A 19,660-nucleotide genomic window follows, 5' to 3' on the forward strand; every position below is an offset into this window, starting at 1 on the left:
AGCGGAGCCGGATGCTTCCAAGCAACCTTGTCATTAAAAAAATCATCAATTGTATAGTAACCTCGCTGTAATAAATGTGTTTTAACAAATTCTTTAAACTTGTGCATTGGCAGGTCCAAAATCACCTTAGGAATCATATTATAAAAGCGTAATCTAAAACGTCTTCGAAACCACCGCAGCGAGGCACAGTTCTTAAGATGCTGGCAGCATTGCCCATTTATTCATTAAATAGGAATTATCAGTACATTTGTTAAAATTCTAATCAATGTAATCAAATACTTGGTATTTAAAATCAAATTATAGCTATCCAAAGTTTAATTATTTACCCACTTTATAAAATTACTGTAACATAGTGCTATCATGTTTAAATCTTATGATCAGTGTTATTTTGAATGGACCTACAAAATAACACTGATCATAAGATTTTGTTATTATACAATTGATGAACTTCTTAATGACAAGGTTGCTTGGAAGCATCTGGCTCCGCTTTCATCTCTCACAAGATAGAAAAATGAATTTTAAAACGTAAAATGTAAATTGTTAATGTTGGAAAAGAGCAACTGCTGAGTTTCTTGCCGGCTTCTTCTCGGTAGAATCTGCCTTCCGAACCGGTGGTAGAGTCACTACACACAGACAGACTTGACGTTTCAAAAGTGCTTATATTAGGCCTACTTGAAATAAATGAATTTTGAATTTTGAATTTACAGATATATAGTCTTATTTTAATAATTAACTAAGACGTAAATGAAAGATTTCATCGCGTTCAGGGAGTAGACAAGACGGGTTTAATAGAATAAAGTGCATGGATAAGTACAATATTTTAAGCCTAATTTAGCCGACTTTTTTTGTTTTTTATTATTCCACTACGAGTTAGCCCTTGACTGTCAATCTCACCTGGAGGAAATTGATGATGCAGTTTAAGATGGTAGCGTGCTTACCTGCTTGGGAGTATGCCAGTAATATCCCTAATCAGTTTATATGCGACATCGCATCGGAACACTCAATCGCTTAGCGGCACGTCTTTGTCGGTAGGGTGGTTGGTAACTAGCAAAGACCAAAGCCTCCCACCAGACAAAATACTATAATATGACTATGGGTTGTGCGTGTTATAGACAGTCAGAAAAAAGTACCTAAAATCGCCTGGGGTAAAAAAAATAAATCAATAAAAAAAAATATATACTACGACAACACACACATCGCCATCCAGCCCCAAAGTAAGCGCAGCTTGTGTTATGGGCATTAACATGACTGTTGAACATTTTTATGAATAATATACATAAATACTTAAAATATACAGATGAACACCCATCCACTGAAAAACATTCATGTTCATCACGTAAAAAAATTCCAGTTGTGGGAATCGAACCCACGGCCTTGGACTCAGAAAGCAGGGTCGCTGACGACTGCGCCAGTCGGCCGAATGGCGAAAAACCATGTGGATATAATGATCTCGGAAAAGCCTACGCTTAGAAGGTGATGAAGGTGATGATAATAAAACAGAGTTACATAAGCGATGATTTCACTTTGTTTACTTTAACATTAAAAGCTCTGTAATTTCAGTATCGCCCGTACATATCCAGAAAGCGTAACGAGAATAATCAGTTTTCATACGGCACTGAGCGGGAATAATTTATTTCAGCGGATACCTCCTTCATTCCTTTGAATTTTCTATAGCGTGAGCTGTTGTGACCTATTTCTCACTTTATGTAACTGGCATATCGATTATATCTCCCACAGAATTAAGAACATACAGAATCCACTTTCAGCCATTATTGTATGCAGTGCATTGTGTCCTAAAAAAGTGTGAACGCCCCGCGCACGTCTTACTTTACACGCGGAATGTTACTAGCTCACAAACTTTTTCTCATTTTCCCATTTTATCGTAAACGTTTAGAACATTAGAGGTAAAATAATTACTTTCAACTGCTAAATGCTATGAAGTTACTAATCGTTTGTTCGATAAACAACTGTAAAGTGGTGTTTTTTTTGATGCTCCAATATCAGTCATGTACACGGTTTCGGTATGTTCTTAATTCTTTGATATATTCTATATGTGAAGGTAGGTACATACAATTCTTGTGTCGGCTGTTGCATTCATCTATCCAGTATTTTTTGCATCTGAATGCTCTCGGGAGGGTACCGGAATCGCAATTATTTATTTGAAGCTTGAACAACGAATGATTTTAACTTGTTGTCACGAAGATTTATTAATCATTTTAAATGTTTTAACACAAGATTTCCTACCGCAGAGGACATCCAAATCTTTGTAACCAAGATTTATTTATTTTTCTTTAATTGAAAAACCAACAGTACAAAATAGTTAACAAACTGGTAAAACTAAGAACAGGTTTCCACACATAAGTTTTATATAAACAGAGGTACCTGGTAGAACCCAGCAAAAATGCAGCAAACTATAACTAAAAGTTAAGTTTACCTAACATGCAACAGTATATCTACTAAGTTGCGACGTACACGGTTCATATTACCATAAAATAAATCAATTTCGGGGTCATTGTAAACAGAATTAAAAAGGCGAGAAATACGGATTACAAAATAATTAAATCTGTTCTTAGTTTTAGTTAAAGGTATGTTCAGAATCTTTTTATGCCTAGGTAATCGTGAGGGTACAATAAAATCTAACTTAGTAGGTAAGTAGTTCCGGACTATCTATTGATCCTCTAGCAATGTTAAGTAAGAGACAAACGTCGGCGATGTTTCTACGTATATGAAGGGGTACAAACAAGGTGAAAGTCCGAACATATTTCGTAGGAAGTTTTAGGAAGGTGAAATCTGTGCTAAAGCTCGTATTGATTACTATTAGATATTAGATCAAAAATATCAAATTATCAATCAATAAAGATTTATCAATTAAGTTGTTTCTATAGATATATCATCGGATGAGGATGTATGACGGAACTGCTCAACAAACAATGTAAAATCGAACAAACTATCTGTGTAATAGTTATCGGGATATTTTTTTCAACCACAATAGATATCGCATCGAAGACGATTTTTTTTGACATATTTTTATTTTCTCAAAACAATGCGATGTTGAATTTTATATTCGCAAATGTATTCTTCCTTAATATATTTTAAAATGCGAGATTTTTAAATTAATCATTCAAAACTCTCCATAAACATATTCCAAAGTGTCTTTTTTGCAGTTTAAGATCGTCCTACGTATACCTAAAACCTCTGAACCTGTTATCTTGATTAAATTTGTCATGTGTTTACTTTCTGGAGTTGGGCATACATGCGCTACCGCGGGTAGATATCTTAATCTCACGGGTAATCAGAAACCCTACGCGGAAAAATTCACTGGCGACCACATGTTTATTTTACCACGCCGGCATTGAACAACGCGTGGTGGGTCTGATCAACTATTAAATATATCTTTCCCTCTCATGAGTGTGACCAGAAGTGGGACTTTAACTAGGATGATGATGAAAATGTACTCATACAAAATTAAACAAGAACTGGATATGAAAACTGAAAGCTACGTTGCCTCATGCTTCATTGTATATCTCTCGACTCAGGGTTTTTTTAAGAATATGCATTCAACGTCCAAACAAGTGTCTTAATACGTAACGCGGAGGAGAAACGGCTCCGCTCTTTTGAGGCATTCAAAACGAGGCTAGAGACAAATCTAGCGTAACTTCTGAGCGCGGAATTCATACAATATTCGACTGACATAGGCTACTTTTTATCCCGGGAAAATGTACGGCTTCCGAGCTCTACGACAAATGCGAATATTCCAATATAAAATCCAAAATAACATAGTTCCGCTTGGAACTAGACAAGAGATCTTTCTGGAATGTTTAATAGTGTGTAACAGAACGGAGCGCGGGCCAGGACTCTTTTGTCTGGATCTGCATTTATAGGGCCGATAAAATTGGGTATCCGAAGATAAATTAGGGTTGCCTTTTAAATAAATTCCGAGTCATGATCGAGTGTAGGGCCTTTCATACAGACTGCTTCCGACTTTTATTTTCTTGAATTATATTTCTTAAGTCATGTAAATAAAGGTATAGGCTATTTTAATCACAAAATGATTCGAAGTAGGGCACCTTCTACATTCGGTCTGTATAGTGGTCCTAGGCTTTGGCAATGGTTTTTTACCCATTACCAAATAAAACTAACCACTGTGCCGCCGCGTAATAAATAACAGCATTTCAATACAATCTTTAAAGATTTTAATGAATACACAAGACTTTTGTACTAAGCGTACTAAGCGTCAACAAATCCTTAAGAAATATAAATTCCTTGCCTCTTATCTACATCAAGAACGTTATTCAATATCCGGAAAATAAATGCAAAAACTGCTTTCCTAAAGCCCCAGTTTCCCAGCGCAGCCTTCATAGAATCCCGGCGTCTACGGAAATAGCCGGATCCACTTCCAAAAGGTCACTCAATTTACCAAACAGAACTTCAGATATAAATATTAAATTCTGTATTCCATTTTAGGAATCGTTCCGGATGGCTCTGCTAACATTCAAAGGTCACACCGTCTGGGGCAAACGGATTTGGAAACTATCTTTAGGCCGTTTATATTAAGGGACACTGGGATGCTCGAATAATACTGTTTAGTTGAAGTTACGGAATACAAACAGTATCACTGATATAAACCTGAGCTGATTTTGCTGCATTGGTAATTCTTTGCGTAATGGTTGCTATTTTTAAGCCAATCAAACGACCAAAATATTTTGAGCCATAACAAAAAAAAACTGGTGGAGGTAGCAAATAAATAAATTAAAGATTTAGAATTAAGTTGAAAATAAACGAGTCATGAAACTACCTCACGTTTACTCTCGTGATAAAACCGCCTAAATATATCTGCATAAAATAAAGTTGAAAAGTTCTCTTCGAAAGCCACAACTCCAGATATAGCCTTCAGAAAATTCCCGATCGAAGTAACTTCTACGAAAATAGCCTGTTCCACTTTCGAAGATCAAATATTAAATCTAGTATCTACTTAAATATTTACTAACATATTGCTGATATTTCAATTGTGTAGAACATGAAGCCTCGCCGCAATTGACAGGTCTAAATGAAAATATCGTGAAAAAGATGTTCTAGAGCCTGTCAATTTAGTGTAGCTAAATAATTTAGAAATTGCTGAGAAATGTTATTTGTTTTTCCTTCATTAAAACAATTGACTGAGTTTTGAGGACAGCACACACACACATTTTTCTACAAAAATCTATTTAGCTTCGACGTTCACATTTGAATGACGCAAAGTGAATTTAAGTAAAGTGGAATGTAAGCTAAGTTCTATATCTAGTTACGACAGCGCAAATCTGTTGATTTCTTTGGAATTAGACATATTCTCTACAAACTACCTCAATAAATCAGATACCAAACGTAAAGTTATTTCCTTCGTGCCGGAAGTGCCAAATATACAAACTTATGTAAAATGATCTATATAATTATAATTAAATTTTTTAAATAAATTTATATATTAAAATAATAATTTATGTATAAATATTTAAACAAACGACTGAAGTATGGGCAAATAATATATTTGTTCTTGCTCTTAGAGCTTTAATCACCCACTTATTTGTAGCCATATTTGAAGCCATATTTGAAGCCATATATTGATTATGATATTTATTCACGAAAATATAGCAATTGCCAATGCGTAGACGTAGCAAAGTACGAAGTAGACAGAAAATACTACTGTATAATATTATAAAAAGCAGGAAATACCGGCAAGCAAAACCTTTCAATATTTAAAATTTCGATCGAATGAATAAGTAGGCAAATTTCATAGCTAAGTTCTTGACATCATTCGCGTAAAGAATTAAAAATTTAAAGAGGAATAACATAGTACTATGTGCTTTACAGTTTTTAATTCGCAGAATACACAGTTGTTCAATGAATGCGATTTCGAATTCACGGAATGAAATAAACGGTCTTATTCAGGTTATATTAACTAGGTCAAGTTATATTCATATGTAATTAAATACACATATCAAATACAGATCTCAAAGTCGTTCATCGTTGGCGAAAGAGAAGGATTTAGACAAACTTGTACAAGATAAATGATGATACTTAGAATGATAGAAGATCAGAAGCTATACAATCGTAGCTTCTGATCTTGCAATGATTTGTAAAACGGTGTTGACTAAGTTGTTCTTGTTATGTCTATGAAAAATAATTTAAGAAGGACACTCAATCGGTGGCAACCTACAGAGGGTGATTCTTTGAAGGGTTTGAAGTCAGACGATTGCAAATTAACTCCTATTTACCAATTAAAAATATAGACGGTTGGTTATTTTTACACTGAAGAGCTACTAGCAATTCTAATAGAAATTCAAAAGGGGTTGGAAGTTTAAATAAATCCATTAAAATATATGATGAAAATTAAGCTTGATTTGCTATACTCCGCGAATTTTATTATTATTATGGATCTCCGCAAAGTAACGCCTGCTTTTATCCAATCCATTAACATATGTATTCAATTGTTAATACTGAAACGCGTTGTTTTGACATACCATGTGTTATAGAGGATGAAAGTTAGAATGGAAAAATATTCAAATCAGAAATTGTACGCGGATAAAGTCTCGTAGTGAAAAATATGAAGTTTGCAAACATCGTTCATTTTGTTACAAGTACTAAAGCCGGTGTCAACACAATCGATTTTCGTAATAAACAAAAACTACAAAATGAAAGTCTAGTGTTTGTACACAAAGGTATTGGAAGTCTTTCACTTTGATATAAGCGCTGCGGTCACGCGACGCCACTCGTTGGGGATTACTTAAAGAAATGAGGGTCGCTTTTAGTTCGTGCTTTTAAAAATGGTTTCTGCATTCCCATTTTTCAACGTATTTCCAAAATGGACGAGATTACCGAAAATGACATCTTTGGTGAAATTACTCCAAATCTGGCGACAAAACTAAACCGATTTCAATAATTGTTTTGGAGGGAACCTTATCAAGCGGCGATTAGTTGTTTTTGGAAAGTAACTGAAACTCTGTCCACTACCGCAGAAGCACTACCACAGTGGTTGTTCTAAAATCGCAAGCTCTTGTATAATTGTTCTACCACGCAAGATATTGTGTCAAATAAAGGAATGAAGAAATTGTATCCATCCTTTTCGCTCAACGAAGTAATTCACTAATTTAGAAGTACTTAATTTAGTTTAACGAATCAGAATGAGTCAATGAGACATCCAAGTTGAGTTCAAGCTAAAGTGTGTATTGTAAATACGCTTTCTATTGCAATATTGGGATGCTTGAACAGTCTTCTATATTTGATGCTCTTCCATTACATGTGACATTGGATAAGTGCAAAGTGCTGGTTTCCGATACAAGTCCTTACTTACTAGGTAACATTGTTTACGTCTTCTAGGATATATATATATATATAATTAGGGTGGCGCAAAAAAAACGACTATTTTTTTTTTTTGAGTCTCGGATGAAAAAATGTTAGTTTTTGATGTTTTAAGAGCCCTCTCCAAAGGACAGCTCAAAAAAAAATTTTTAAGAGGTCACTCCAAATTTTTTTAAATTTCGAAAAACGTCCAAAATCGATTTTTTTTTTTTTTTTAATTTTTTTTCTCGTTACGGTATAATTTTATAGACCAAAAAAAAATAAGTTTCTGAAAGTTTCAGTTAAAAATTTTAATTTTGAAAGGTCGCTCATAATTTTTTTTAATTTATTAGTAAATGACTTTAGATTTTTTCGAGTGACCTTTTAATATTAAAATTAAAATTCCGGCCATTTTTTTTCCTTTATTTAGGTACAATAATCTATAAAAATACACCACGAGATGAACTAAAAATCAAGGATAACAAAAAAAACACAATTTTTTTCTAATTTTATCATTTTATTTAATCAACTACAACATTTTAACAGTATTTTAATGAACTTTGTTTGTAATTATTTATATATATATATATATATATAATATATATATATATAAATAATAAATAATATATGATATCGATCTAAATAAAGTTAAAATCGGTTATAATTTAAAATTTAGTTTCAGAATTAATAACAAAGTTCATTAAAATACTGTTAAAATGTTGTAGTTGATTAAATAAAATGATAAAATTAGAAAAAAATTGTTTTTTTTTGTTATCCTTGATTTTATAGTTCATCTCGTGGTGTATTTTTATAGATTATTGTACTAAATAAAGGACAAAAATTGGCCGGAATTTTATATTTTAATATTAAAAGGTCACTCGAAAAAATCTAAAGTCATTTACTAATAAATTAAAAAAAATTATGAGAGACCTTTCAAAATTAAAATTTTTAACTGAAACTTTCAGAAACTTATTTTTTTTTGGTCTATAAAATTATACCGTAACGAGAAAAAAAATTAAAAAAAAAAAAAAATTCGATTTTCGACGGGTTTCGAAATTTAAAAAAATTTGGAGTGACCTCTTAAAAAATTTTTTTTGAGCTGTCCTTTGGAGAGGGCTCTTAAAACATCAAAAACTAACATTTTTTCATCCGAGACTCAAAAAAAAAATAGTCGTTTTTTTTGCGCCACCCTAAATTATATATATATATATATATATATATATATTTCTTCTATATGTGCAGCGAGCTAAATGATATGAAACAAATGAAGTAGTACACATTTCAATACTTTAATGAAAGATAAGTTTATAAAGTGAATTGAAGTAGTTCATTTCCTTCAATAGTGTTAGAACACCCACCGATATTTGTTTATGTTCTAGCGAATACCTATCAATGAAGTGTAAAATCTTATTTCGAGGAAAGTAGAAATTTCTGGCAGCCAAATGCAAAGCGTTGCCAAAACAATGGGTTCAGTACAGTTCAAACAAATTACAAATGCTTTCTGAGTACAAAACTACTACGGGGTCATGTTGTGGCATCAAGCTTTGTTATTATTGATAGTTTTTGGGACTACGACCTCAGCAATGATCTAAGAAGGGCAGTCTTAACGTAATCTTTTTCTGCCTTACACTACCAGATTAAACGATAAAAAAGCTTGGGTGTGAATTGCTCTAGCTTCGTAGCTTAATTTAAATTTACTGGAAGATGGTGATAACAAAAAAATAAATTTACCCGGCTAAGTTTGTTGTGGGCTCTTCTTAGACCAGGGCGCGTTTGGAACCCTCGTAGCTTTAGATTTAAGTTGGCGAACGAAGTTATCACCATCCCGTTACAATTATGTAAACAAATATGTATGAACGCTTCATAAGTGCCTGTGATAGGCGTACATGAATAAAGAAATTTTGAATTTGAATTTGAATTAATCAATTTGAGAGTATTTCTTGTATTCTATTAAGAGTTAAGCTTAGGCTTGCAGTTTTTTTTATGGTTTGATATTAATTTGCTGAAAATTTGGCACCAGGATAGCTTGGATACTTTTATCCCACGGAAAGCAAACGGTTCTCGCGGGGTTTCTAAAAAACTGGATATTTTTTTTATTCTTATACCATGCAAAATCTTGACTTTCCGAAATACGCATTCTATGCGCATTTAGTTCCGAAACCGGATATCTTCAGTTGTCTTTACAACGCACAATGCAATGAGTTACTTAATCTTTATTACTGATTCACGTCGATTATTACGCAATGTGCCTTTAAACCAACGATATATTTACTGGTATGCATAGCTAACATATCCCTACTACTACTACACATAAAACTCGTTAGATTTTACGTGTTTTTGTTGCATCTAAATATATTGACTGGTTAACCTTCAGACATACTCGATGACTAATTAGTTACTTAAGTCATTCCTCTTTGGCACAGTCATTTCGGAGGATATGCTCCTTTAAATACCTCGACGACGAATTACGAGATCTTGCTTTCAAGTGCTATTTTTTTGGGCACCTTGACTAATTATTTTACGCCTCTTATTGTACCATTTTGGTAAATGCTACCTACTTAAGAAGGTTATTTAAAATAACATCATCCAACATTATCATTATATAAAAACTCCCACGTTTCGTGTGAGCCAATGTTTCAGCCATAGAAAGGACGTAGCTACTGTTAGACTTATATCACACGAACCATTTAGAGCCAGTTTTACCCTCTTAATAACTCTTTATCTATTAAACAAAAACACATGAAATTTGGTATATTTATTGAATCCACGAACGAGTATAGACCTCTTCATGTCTTATTTTTGGTAGAAAATCAGACATGGAGATCATACTCAAAGCAATGTGTGATGGTATGTCTAGTGTTTCACCAAAATAACAATCGTAAATAAGGATCTTCTTACCAGGCAGTTGGGAAGAGTTTGTTAACTCTCAGTCAGAATTATATTTTATTTTTATATATTACTGGATTTCTTTGGCCTGAATAAAAACTTGCCCCTTTTCAGCATGGGGGGAGATCCGTGCACTGTAGTGGACCGGATGGGTTGATATGATGATGATGGAAAAATACTTCAATTTAACATCATTATTTCACACTGATTCACTGTGAGCTTCTTTATTAGGGCCATAGTCAGCGGCCATGTTTACGCACTGTTCGAAGAGTTCAAACATCCCCCACCGAATCGCAAATAAATAGGCCATAGAACCTGATAATTCGGAGTGTTATTTCACGTGCACTGTCAAGAAGCAATGGAAAATCCATAAGTCCATACATTTTAACGTCAAAGACGCAAATACCTTTACGATTGTCGATATCCAATAAATTTAGGCGCATCGTCTGAATGGGGAAAGCGAACGTACTTGAACCAGAGGGGGTGGCACATCGATAAAGGAATTGGGTCAGGGTCTGTGGGGGACGCTCTACAATCACCCGGGCGCGTTTGCGCGGACGGCAGCGCCTGTTGTTATGTAACAGACTTAAATTGAGTAAGGTTATTCTTTTATAAATTCTCCTTTTTTGGTGGTATTTGCTTCTCTTTCAAACGAGTCGCTGGTAAAAGACAGAAAGATGTTTGCCGAAGACCATGGAATTTTGAAATCTCGACAAAAGATCTATATGTTGTCCAGTGGACGTCCATGGGCGATATGAAGATTTGCTTTTTTTTGTTCAAAAAAGTAACAAAAAAAAATGCCCTTCGAAATTCGATTAAAAAATCCTCTTCCTTACTTTTAAATTGTTAAAAGTACGATACAATGAGCATGAAATACACAGAGGACCATATTGTCTTACAGTGAATGTAAATTTCTACAAATAGTAGAATGTTTATATTATATGTGTAGTATAATTACGAAAAATTAAAAACTACACACCTCTACTACAAAACAAACAGTATTACAGATTATTAGAAGTTGTATTTATGTTAGTTGATGTACTTATACTCGGTCCGGTTGCCAACTAGTTGGGCATTTAAAGAGCGCGATGACCGTCTTCTGCATACATAATTATTTGTACCACTCACTAACTTGATCACAATTTTGTTGAATATAACGTAACGTTGAGTGCAGATAATCATTATATTCAGATAAGTGTGAACTGTCCCCAAAGTCACGTGCTGACGGCGCGGGATCTGGCTAACGAATCGCTCGATGTAAATAAGGCGTGGCTTATTTTGTCAGGTTATTTTAACTAAATACCACGTTATTGGTCCATCACGGCTAGGATGGGCAGGATACATTATCTCTACGGGGAAAGGGCAAAATTTATATCTCCCCATCCCAGTTTTATCCACTATCCGAGCATGGGTGCATTGGTGAAGATAATATCCGTGAAATACTAAACGACTTTACCCTATTGCTATGCTTTGGCAGGTAGATAAGTTATTTTTATCCCTTGTCATGGAAGGGCAGGATACATTATCTCTACGGGGAAAGGGCAAAATGTATATCCCCCCATCCCAGTTTTATCCACTATCCGAGCATTGGTGCATTGGTTGAGATAATATCCGTGAAATATCAAACGACTTTCCCCTTATTTTAATATATAAATTTTTATCCCTTGTCATGGATATCAGCGGGGAATAAAATTTGGCGCTTGCCACTTACTTATTCTATTTACACCTACCCTGACGACAAAGCTGTATTACCATGGGTTTGGTCGTTCTAGGGGTTTATTAAAGATGATGTAGGTATATATGGGGCGGGGCATAAAGTTATATAAACTGCGTTACTGGAGTTTATTTTCTTTATTATTTAGTTCTTGCTGTACCAAAGTTTTATCTTTTGTGCCAGTCTGTTAAAATGATACCTAATTCATCACACCGACGTCGTTTTTCCGTAGCACATTGGAGCTTAAATCGTCATCGGCAAAGAATTGCTTACTCAGGCAGCTTACAGAAACGACATAATGTTGCCTGTCTATCGATTTTTTACAGGATATACTTTGGCGATCATGCTCAGGAACTTCATAATCTTGTTCTCCGGCACTATTCTACCACAGAACAGCGAGACGTTGTGAACTCTGGCATCTGGCTTATGTGGTTGACATTCAGTCAACACGTTTCTGAGCATTTTTAATCTACATTTCGCTACTGGAACGTACCGCTACTAAGAACGTTTGGAACGCTCTTCCGGCATCGATGCTTCCTGCCACATACAACTTGAATACCAAGAGTGAATAGGAATTTTCTAGGTATTATGTTTACGGTAATTTAGACCGCTTTTCTTCAGGCATGATAGTTGTCTAGCGCAAGTCTATCTAGTATCAATAATATTGAAATAAACTCAAGTATTTAGCACGCAAAAATGATAGTAGTAGTAGTAGTAGTAGACCCACTACAAGAGTTATTATTTTATTATTATCACTCTTTATTGGACACCATATTAAGAATTATACCAAAAAAAAAGAGTTGTTTCGATTCGATTATAATTGGTTAAGGAGAAGTTTTACGTAAAAAAAATCAATTTGCTTCTAATGTTCTATGAAAATAACAGATCATATTCGATTATATTTCGACTACCTCTGATTTATTATTATTACAATAATATAAAGTACTTAAAAAAAACTCGGAATAGGAAGCATTTTTTTTATAATAACAAACTGAATTTAAAATTCTCATTTCATTTGTCAAATATATTATTGCCTGACACAACCATGGCCCGTGTATGGCCAATGTCCTGGTGATGAACAAAAGTAAGTAAAGAAAACTGAAGTATGTTTTATTATATCCCAAAATAAGAAAATCACTAAGAAAAACTTACTTCAAATTCCACAAGTATGCGGGAATAAGGAAAATTTCAGAGCGAAAATATAACAAATCATTATACTATTCCTAAGTAATTTAAAAAAAAATGGCTATATTCCTTTGGTCCTGTTGAGAAATATCTTCCAATAGCACTTAAATAAATGAAAAAATAGAGTACACGCTTGAAATCGCAGTTTAGATTTCACCAAGACATGGGAAAACAGTGCCGAAACAGAATTACGCCTTGAACTGTATTAAAAAGAGGCAGGGCAATGCCAGCTAACATGAACAGGTGGATTAGCCGATTACGTCGACAAAAGAAATGAGATATTCGAGTTAGTGGGAGAAAATTCTTTAATGCTACATTCGTATCAACTGACCTACCTACAGAAATAAAATGTTTGCTTCCGACGAAATGTATAACTTAAACTTGGCAAGTTTTCATATCCACCTGTTTAACTCGCTGGAGTGGTCTATGTTTTTTTTAAGAAACTCATAAAGGAGATATCAATAAGCAAAAAATAGAGTATAATATTTCGAAAAATATCAAGTACTGAAAGTTTAAAAGAATGGACACGAGCCAAAAAAATGAAACTTATAGAGCGTAGAACAAAAACTAATACTTAATAGGCACAAATCCGGAAACGCTGTTGAAATGCCGATTTGTGGGCTTATTTTCTTAATCTGTGTCCCCACGAGACACGAAGCCTGTGTTGTGATTCGGAGCCTAAAAACCTAAAACTCTTAGTTGTGCCATCTACCTTGTCCGTGAATTATAACTATAAAAAAAATTGTACTTAAAATTTCAAACTCCAACACCAATTATAACACATGGAGCTCTGTTAGGAAATCGCCCATTGGCACGCTTACTTCTTCTTCTTCTAGCGCCTTCTATAGTAGGTTGGTAACAATTAGGGCTATTATGAAAATTAAGCTTAATTTGATATACTCCTCGAAAACCAGGAGAAACTTTATGGTGTAATTAATAATTTCTTCAAACCTTATACTCCACACCAAACATATCTTCGGCAATGTAGCCTCTCCACACGTTTCGCTCCAAAACTCGAGCATCATCAGATGTTGACTTTACAATGAATTCAGGATTGATTAAATGATTTTAACAATTATTCATTGAGAATAAATAAGAGGTAATTCTCAGAGGTATAAAAAGAAGATCGAAATAACACTCAAATGAAATAAATGATCGAGGCGATCTTGTTAGGTTGTGAATATATTGAAATAACTTATAGAGCAAATTCACAATTCACAACCGTTTATTTTAAATTGTAACAACATTTTGTTTATTTTTGCTACATTACTTTTTGATTGCCGTAGACAACAGGGCAAGAGGACAAAACAAAATAAGTAAAACTAGTAAAACGCCATAGATCTTTACACCAACTGGGATGACTATGAACAAAGATGTACTTAGTAACTGGATCGATACTTAAATGTTTTATTGTTCAAGTATTGAACAGAATTCTAGTCTATATAAGCCTGTGATTGGAAGTGTATTCTTGGACTGAAGAGCTGATTAAAGTCTCACCCGAGTCGCAGTAATAATAAACTTTATATTTATAAGGTGTCCTCATTGCAAAACCTCTAACACTAGCGAGTGGCACTATTTAATAGATAGCCACGGTAAAGATGGAATACAGAGCAGCTGTAAATATAATACAAACTGTCTGACGCTGTTGTTATCTTCTTTATTTATATTTCTTGTGTGCGTGTGTATGTCATTAAACTCCTCCTAAACGGCTGGACCGATTTGAATGAATTTTTTGTTATGCGTTTGGGCACCCTGGATGGGTTAGATTCACAAATCAGCCCGACAGGCGGCGCTGGGGTCCGCTAGTATAGTTATATAACTTAGGTACAACCTATGTGTTATCTAACGGAATAAGAACTTTTGAAATCAGAAATTAGACTGTTACTCGTAGTTCCCGATTAAAAAATCTGGTTTTACAATGTAACTGAAATGAGAAGCGATTATCTTTTCAGTTACATTGTAAGCATTCTGGATTTTAAGTAAAAGGAACCCCTCACTAAGAATAACTTAAAATCGCAGTAAAGCGACAGACAAATGAAATTACCATGAATAAAAAACTGATAGGAAATCCCTAAAAATTATTGACCGAAATAAATATAAAGTGGGTCAGACTTAGGTCAATCATGTAGCAATTGCATTTCGACGACCGAAAATATACCTCGAACCTTTTCCTAAGTCTTATTACTAACAATAGTCCAACTTATGTACTTACGCGGATAAATGATGAGGGTAGTCAAGGAAAATCGGTCAGCGTGCGCAATCCCTGTTAGCTCGTGATCTGATGCCCGATTCACTAACTCTTCCATAAATTTGTCAACTTGTCGTCTTCATACAAAACTCATGATTGAATGCTGACAATTATCATAAAAAAAAACGATATTATTTTACTAACTTTTAAAAGAAATTAAAATTTAAGAATAAGAAAGATATGGGGTTCCGCTATGTATAGATACATACAACTGTATGTATATATATTTACCAGATTACCAGATTATGTATTTACCAGATTATGTCAGTTGACATAATCTGGTAACAGTGCAGTTTTAATGAATTTTATTCCGTTACAAAGGGAGATATTCTGGATTTCCTTTGGGACAGATCGGGTTACTTAGCTATTTAATCCATTAAAAAACGTTAGGTAGCCACTAGCCATCCTCAGCAAATCAAGAGAAGACAAGAGGATCCTCCTAAGATCGTATTGGTGTCCCATAAAATATATACGCGGTGGCGTTCAAGAACAAAGGAGTCGAACTACTGATAGGTTATATTAAAAATCATCATCAGCATCATGTTCATTTCCACCTATACACGTCCACTTCTGGATATGGGTCTTTAGTACTGCCACACTCCATGGTCCTGTGCCACAAGCGTCCAGCGACCTTATGCAACTCGCTAGATGTAGTCCGACCACCTAAATTGGAGGGTCTACCAACACCGCGCACTCCATTTCGAGGTCGCCATTCCAGCACCATGGGACTTTAGAAAGGACTTCAACAGTCCAAGGTCCTATGCCACAAATGTCCAGCGACTTCCAGCGACTCGCTTAATGTCGTTCGTCCACCTATATTGGAAGATCTACCGACACTACGCTTTCCAGTGCCAGGTCGTCACTCCAGCGGCTTATATCATCAATTTCTATCAATACTTTTGTATTGAGTTAAAGAATGCGCCAGATAGTTTCAATCACCACAAAAACATTAGTGGTGAAGTTAATGACTAATTAAATTAACATCACCATCATAAACATTTACCTTAACGATTAGTTAGATTATGAGTATTAAATCAAAATGTTTGTTTTGGAGCATATAGCAAGACCAAATATGAACCACGCCCTAAAGCAGGTAAGTCATCAAGGAGTTGGGTAGTCAGCAGTCTAACCTCTTTTCAGCATCAGGTCACGTTTGCCACATTATTGCAATTTTATTAGAATTATTAAGTAACCTGTTTGGATACCGGCCGAATGGCGCGGTGGGCAGCGATCCTGCTTCCGGAGTCTAAGGCCGTAGGTTTGATTTCCACAACTGTAAAATGTTCGTGTGATGAACATTAATGTTTTCAGTGTCTGGGTGTTTATCTGTATATTATAAGAATTTATGTATATTATTCATAAAAATATTTATAGTCATCTTAGTACCCATAACACAAGCTACGCTTACTTTGGGGCAAAATGGCGATGTTTGTATTGTCATAGTACATTTATTTATTTATTTATTTATTTATACCAAATTTCTTTCCTAACCTAACCTAACCCGTCAGTATAAAACTTTCAAATCAATTATGCAAGTGAAACTTATTCAAATAACAATTAAATAATAAATAAATGTACCAGCTAAAAATACCTGATAATCCTCAAACGGCTGGACATATTATATACGAATTATTTTTATGAAAAATAAACCGCAATGAATGAATGAATTCAAAAAATATCGCATTTATGTCATGTACGGTAATATGAAATGACCAGAAAAAAGAGATATATTTTACAAGCTTTAATTTTTTTCGTACGTTTTTCCGTTTTAAAATTTATATCCGCTTTTAATAATTATTGGCTGTCATCCGATTGAGCTGAAACGCATACCTATAGTAATAAAATCATTAAATCTTTATATATTAGGTGAAATATTCTTGCCAACGCATTGTAGTGTACCATAGTTACTGGGCCATAATTTTTGCTTAATATTTTATCTTAGACCTAACTTATTTGTAATATTGGAGCCCTTTAGGGTGTGTTGCTTGGTGCATATGCTTCAAACAAAGCCATTCATTCATTCATCTAGTCAAATACGTTATCATTAGCTATTCATATTGTTTCAGAATAGTATGGACCTTAGATCCCAATAAGCTATAACGTGAGAAATCGTGGCTTTGATTTTTTACAGTATTGACATCAGTTTAAAAGATTTTCACACAAGAACTGCCAAGTATTTCGTTGAATAATTGTATATAACCTTCAAGGAACTTGCTCTGTGATTATCCTTTAAAGCTTATATATATTTTAAAACATACCGATCAGTTTAGAAATAAGCTCGACTTTATACCACTAAAATATAGTGAACAGCTTAGAAGTAAGATCCGTAAACTCCCTGAAAAACGCTACGAAATAAAAACATAACATTCGAATCTAGCGCCCCCTTGTGGTATTTACTCGGTAAAACTATCTAAGGAACTGCCCTGAAATGACAAATCCGAGAACATCGAAAGTGCGGGGGTAACGTATCTGTACGCCATCCTTCGCCGCGATGTCCCGGGTAGCTATGGAACCAAATCCGAGTACAAACAATATCAAAAATGGTTATCTCAAAGCTGTAGATGAATATTTTAAAAGCTAATACGGGTGTCGATAGTCACGCTGATATAATCTTTTGGAGCAAATGCATAATTTAAAAACAAGCGATTAGTCATGAAATCATAATTGATCTTATATGTCGAAGATATTACTGACAGTTGACACCTAGACCCGTGTCATGTGAAGGATGTCTGCATTGGAGGTTTGTCGGGGTACTTACCAGAATTCGTCCGGTGGTGGTCTGGCCGGAGATGAGTTCGCCGGCCCAGTCCTTGGCCTCGGTCATGAAGGTGCCCTCGAACTCCTGTTTGCCCTGGCGCGCCGCTTTCTGCTCCTTCTGCTTGGGGTCGTTGGGCGACAGCTCCGGCTCGCGGCGGCAGCACATGAAGGCGCCGACGCGCCACGCCACCACCACCATGAGCCCCGCCGCGAACGTGATGATCGACGACAAGAGGAAGCACCACCATTTTCGCTCGCTGAGGCAGTCATCTTCATTGTTCGGCGCGGTTGTCGCCTCTTCCTCGGACGAAGCCATTCCCCGAGGGCGCGAGGCATCCAGACAGACGCGCCATGCACGTGCAGCGACGCGCGGCTCGCACGCCGGCCCGCGCGCGACTGAGCCGAGCCCGACACTGGCTGCCCCTTACCGCTCGATGGCGCGCGATCGATCCGCGCACGCGCGACGCCCGCCCGCTACCGCGCGCCCATGCCGACCCGCAGGAGACCTTCCCTCCTCAGCGCTGCGACCGCCACCTTCCTTTCTTTACCTTCGCCCTCTAGCAGCTCCCTTCACCGAGCGAGCCCACAGCACGTTCAGCTATCTCCAAATTCCCTTGCTTATGAATTTTTGAAGAGTCCGATTCACGAATGTATTACTTAACACAAGCGTAGACTGAACTCCTCCGCCTTTTCCGATAGCACGCCGATCTTACGCTGTTTCTTGTAGGTATTATTATCACCTGTCACATTTATTTTATCAAACCGCCGCAACGTACATCTCGGTATCGCAAACGCGCGCAACTGGCTCGGACCACTCGTTACGTCTGCGACGGTTTTTTGTTGTCGTAACACTACTCGCCGATTCGATTGGGCCGAGTTTTTGCGGCGCGCTCTTTCATTTGTTGCTATGTTCAGCTCGATGTTGCAGTCGGAAAATAACAAGCGTGGTCGTCTCGACTCGACATTTGGTGGGGAATGCGGAGGTTTGAGAGGTCAATGTTTTCAGGAGCTACGACGCCCTCTGCGTGCGTCACTGCGCGCTACGAAACTCGTAGACGGCAATAGACTACAGATTCTACAGAACAGCTACGGACTACAATAGAGGAAATATAGAAATCCTATGCAAACGTCCACAGAATAGCTCGGCTCTCTTTGAATGCCGTTTACAATGCCTCTTTTTAAAACTTTTGCAGTACGTATCTAGTTATTTAAAACACAGTTTTCCGATTGAACAATATAACTTGAATTTGTCCAAGTTCAAATCACAAAAGTAAGCATTTGAATGCGATTCAATACGGTTTGTACTTAGGTGACAATTCAGCATGGTGTTACCGCCTTCGTTGTGGGCTTTTAGACTAAGACAAGGGTGTGTTAAGAACCCTTAGTTTTTAATTTGGCCTTACATTAATATAAATAATTAAGGATTTAAAAGAGAAAGCTAACCTATTTCAATAGTCGTTTCTGATTCTAGAAGATACAACTTTGCCTTCTAAAATAAATTAATAATTCTGAAAAACACGCGTTGTATTTTAAGACTAACTAATTTCTACCTTTTAGTT

General features: G+C 35.7%; 1 protein-coding gene across 17 annotated transcripts in view; it reads right to left on the reverse strand.

Annotated features, from left to right (window-relative positions):
* Positions 1 to 18,958, reverse strand: part of LOC120626293 (calcium-activated potassium channel slowpoke) — a 113,250-nt gene extending 94,292 nt beyond the window's left edge. For 9 of the 17 annotated variants that reach the window (XM_039893759.1, XM_039893755.1, XM_039893751.1 and 6 more), the window contains exon 1: positions 18,103 to 18,957. In XM_039893759.1, coding sequence (XP_039749693.1) covers positions 18,103 to 18,417 — 315 coding nt within the window. In that variant the 5' untranslated portion in view covers positions 18,418 to 18,957. Of the gene's footprint in view, positions 1 to 18,102 lie in introns of all 17 variants that reach the window. The other 8 variants (XM_039893758.1, XM_039893756.1, XM_039893760.1 and 5 more) reach the window with 3 other exon arrangements.
* Positions 18,959 to 19,660: the final 702 nt, after the last annotated feature.

Source organism: Pararge aegeria, chromosome 9 (assembly GCF_905163445.1).
Source record: "Pararge aegeria chromosome 9, ilParAegt1.1, whole genome shotgun sequence".
NCBI lineage: Eukaryota > Metazoa > Arthropoda > Insecta > Lepidoptera > Nymphalidae > Pararge > Pararge aegeria.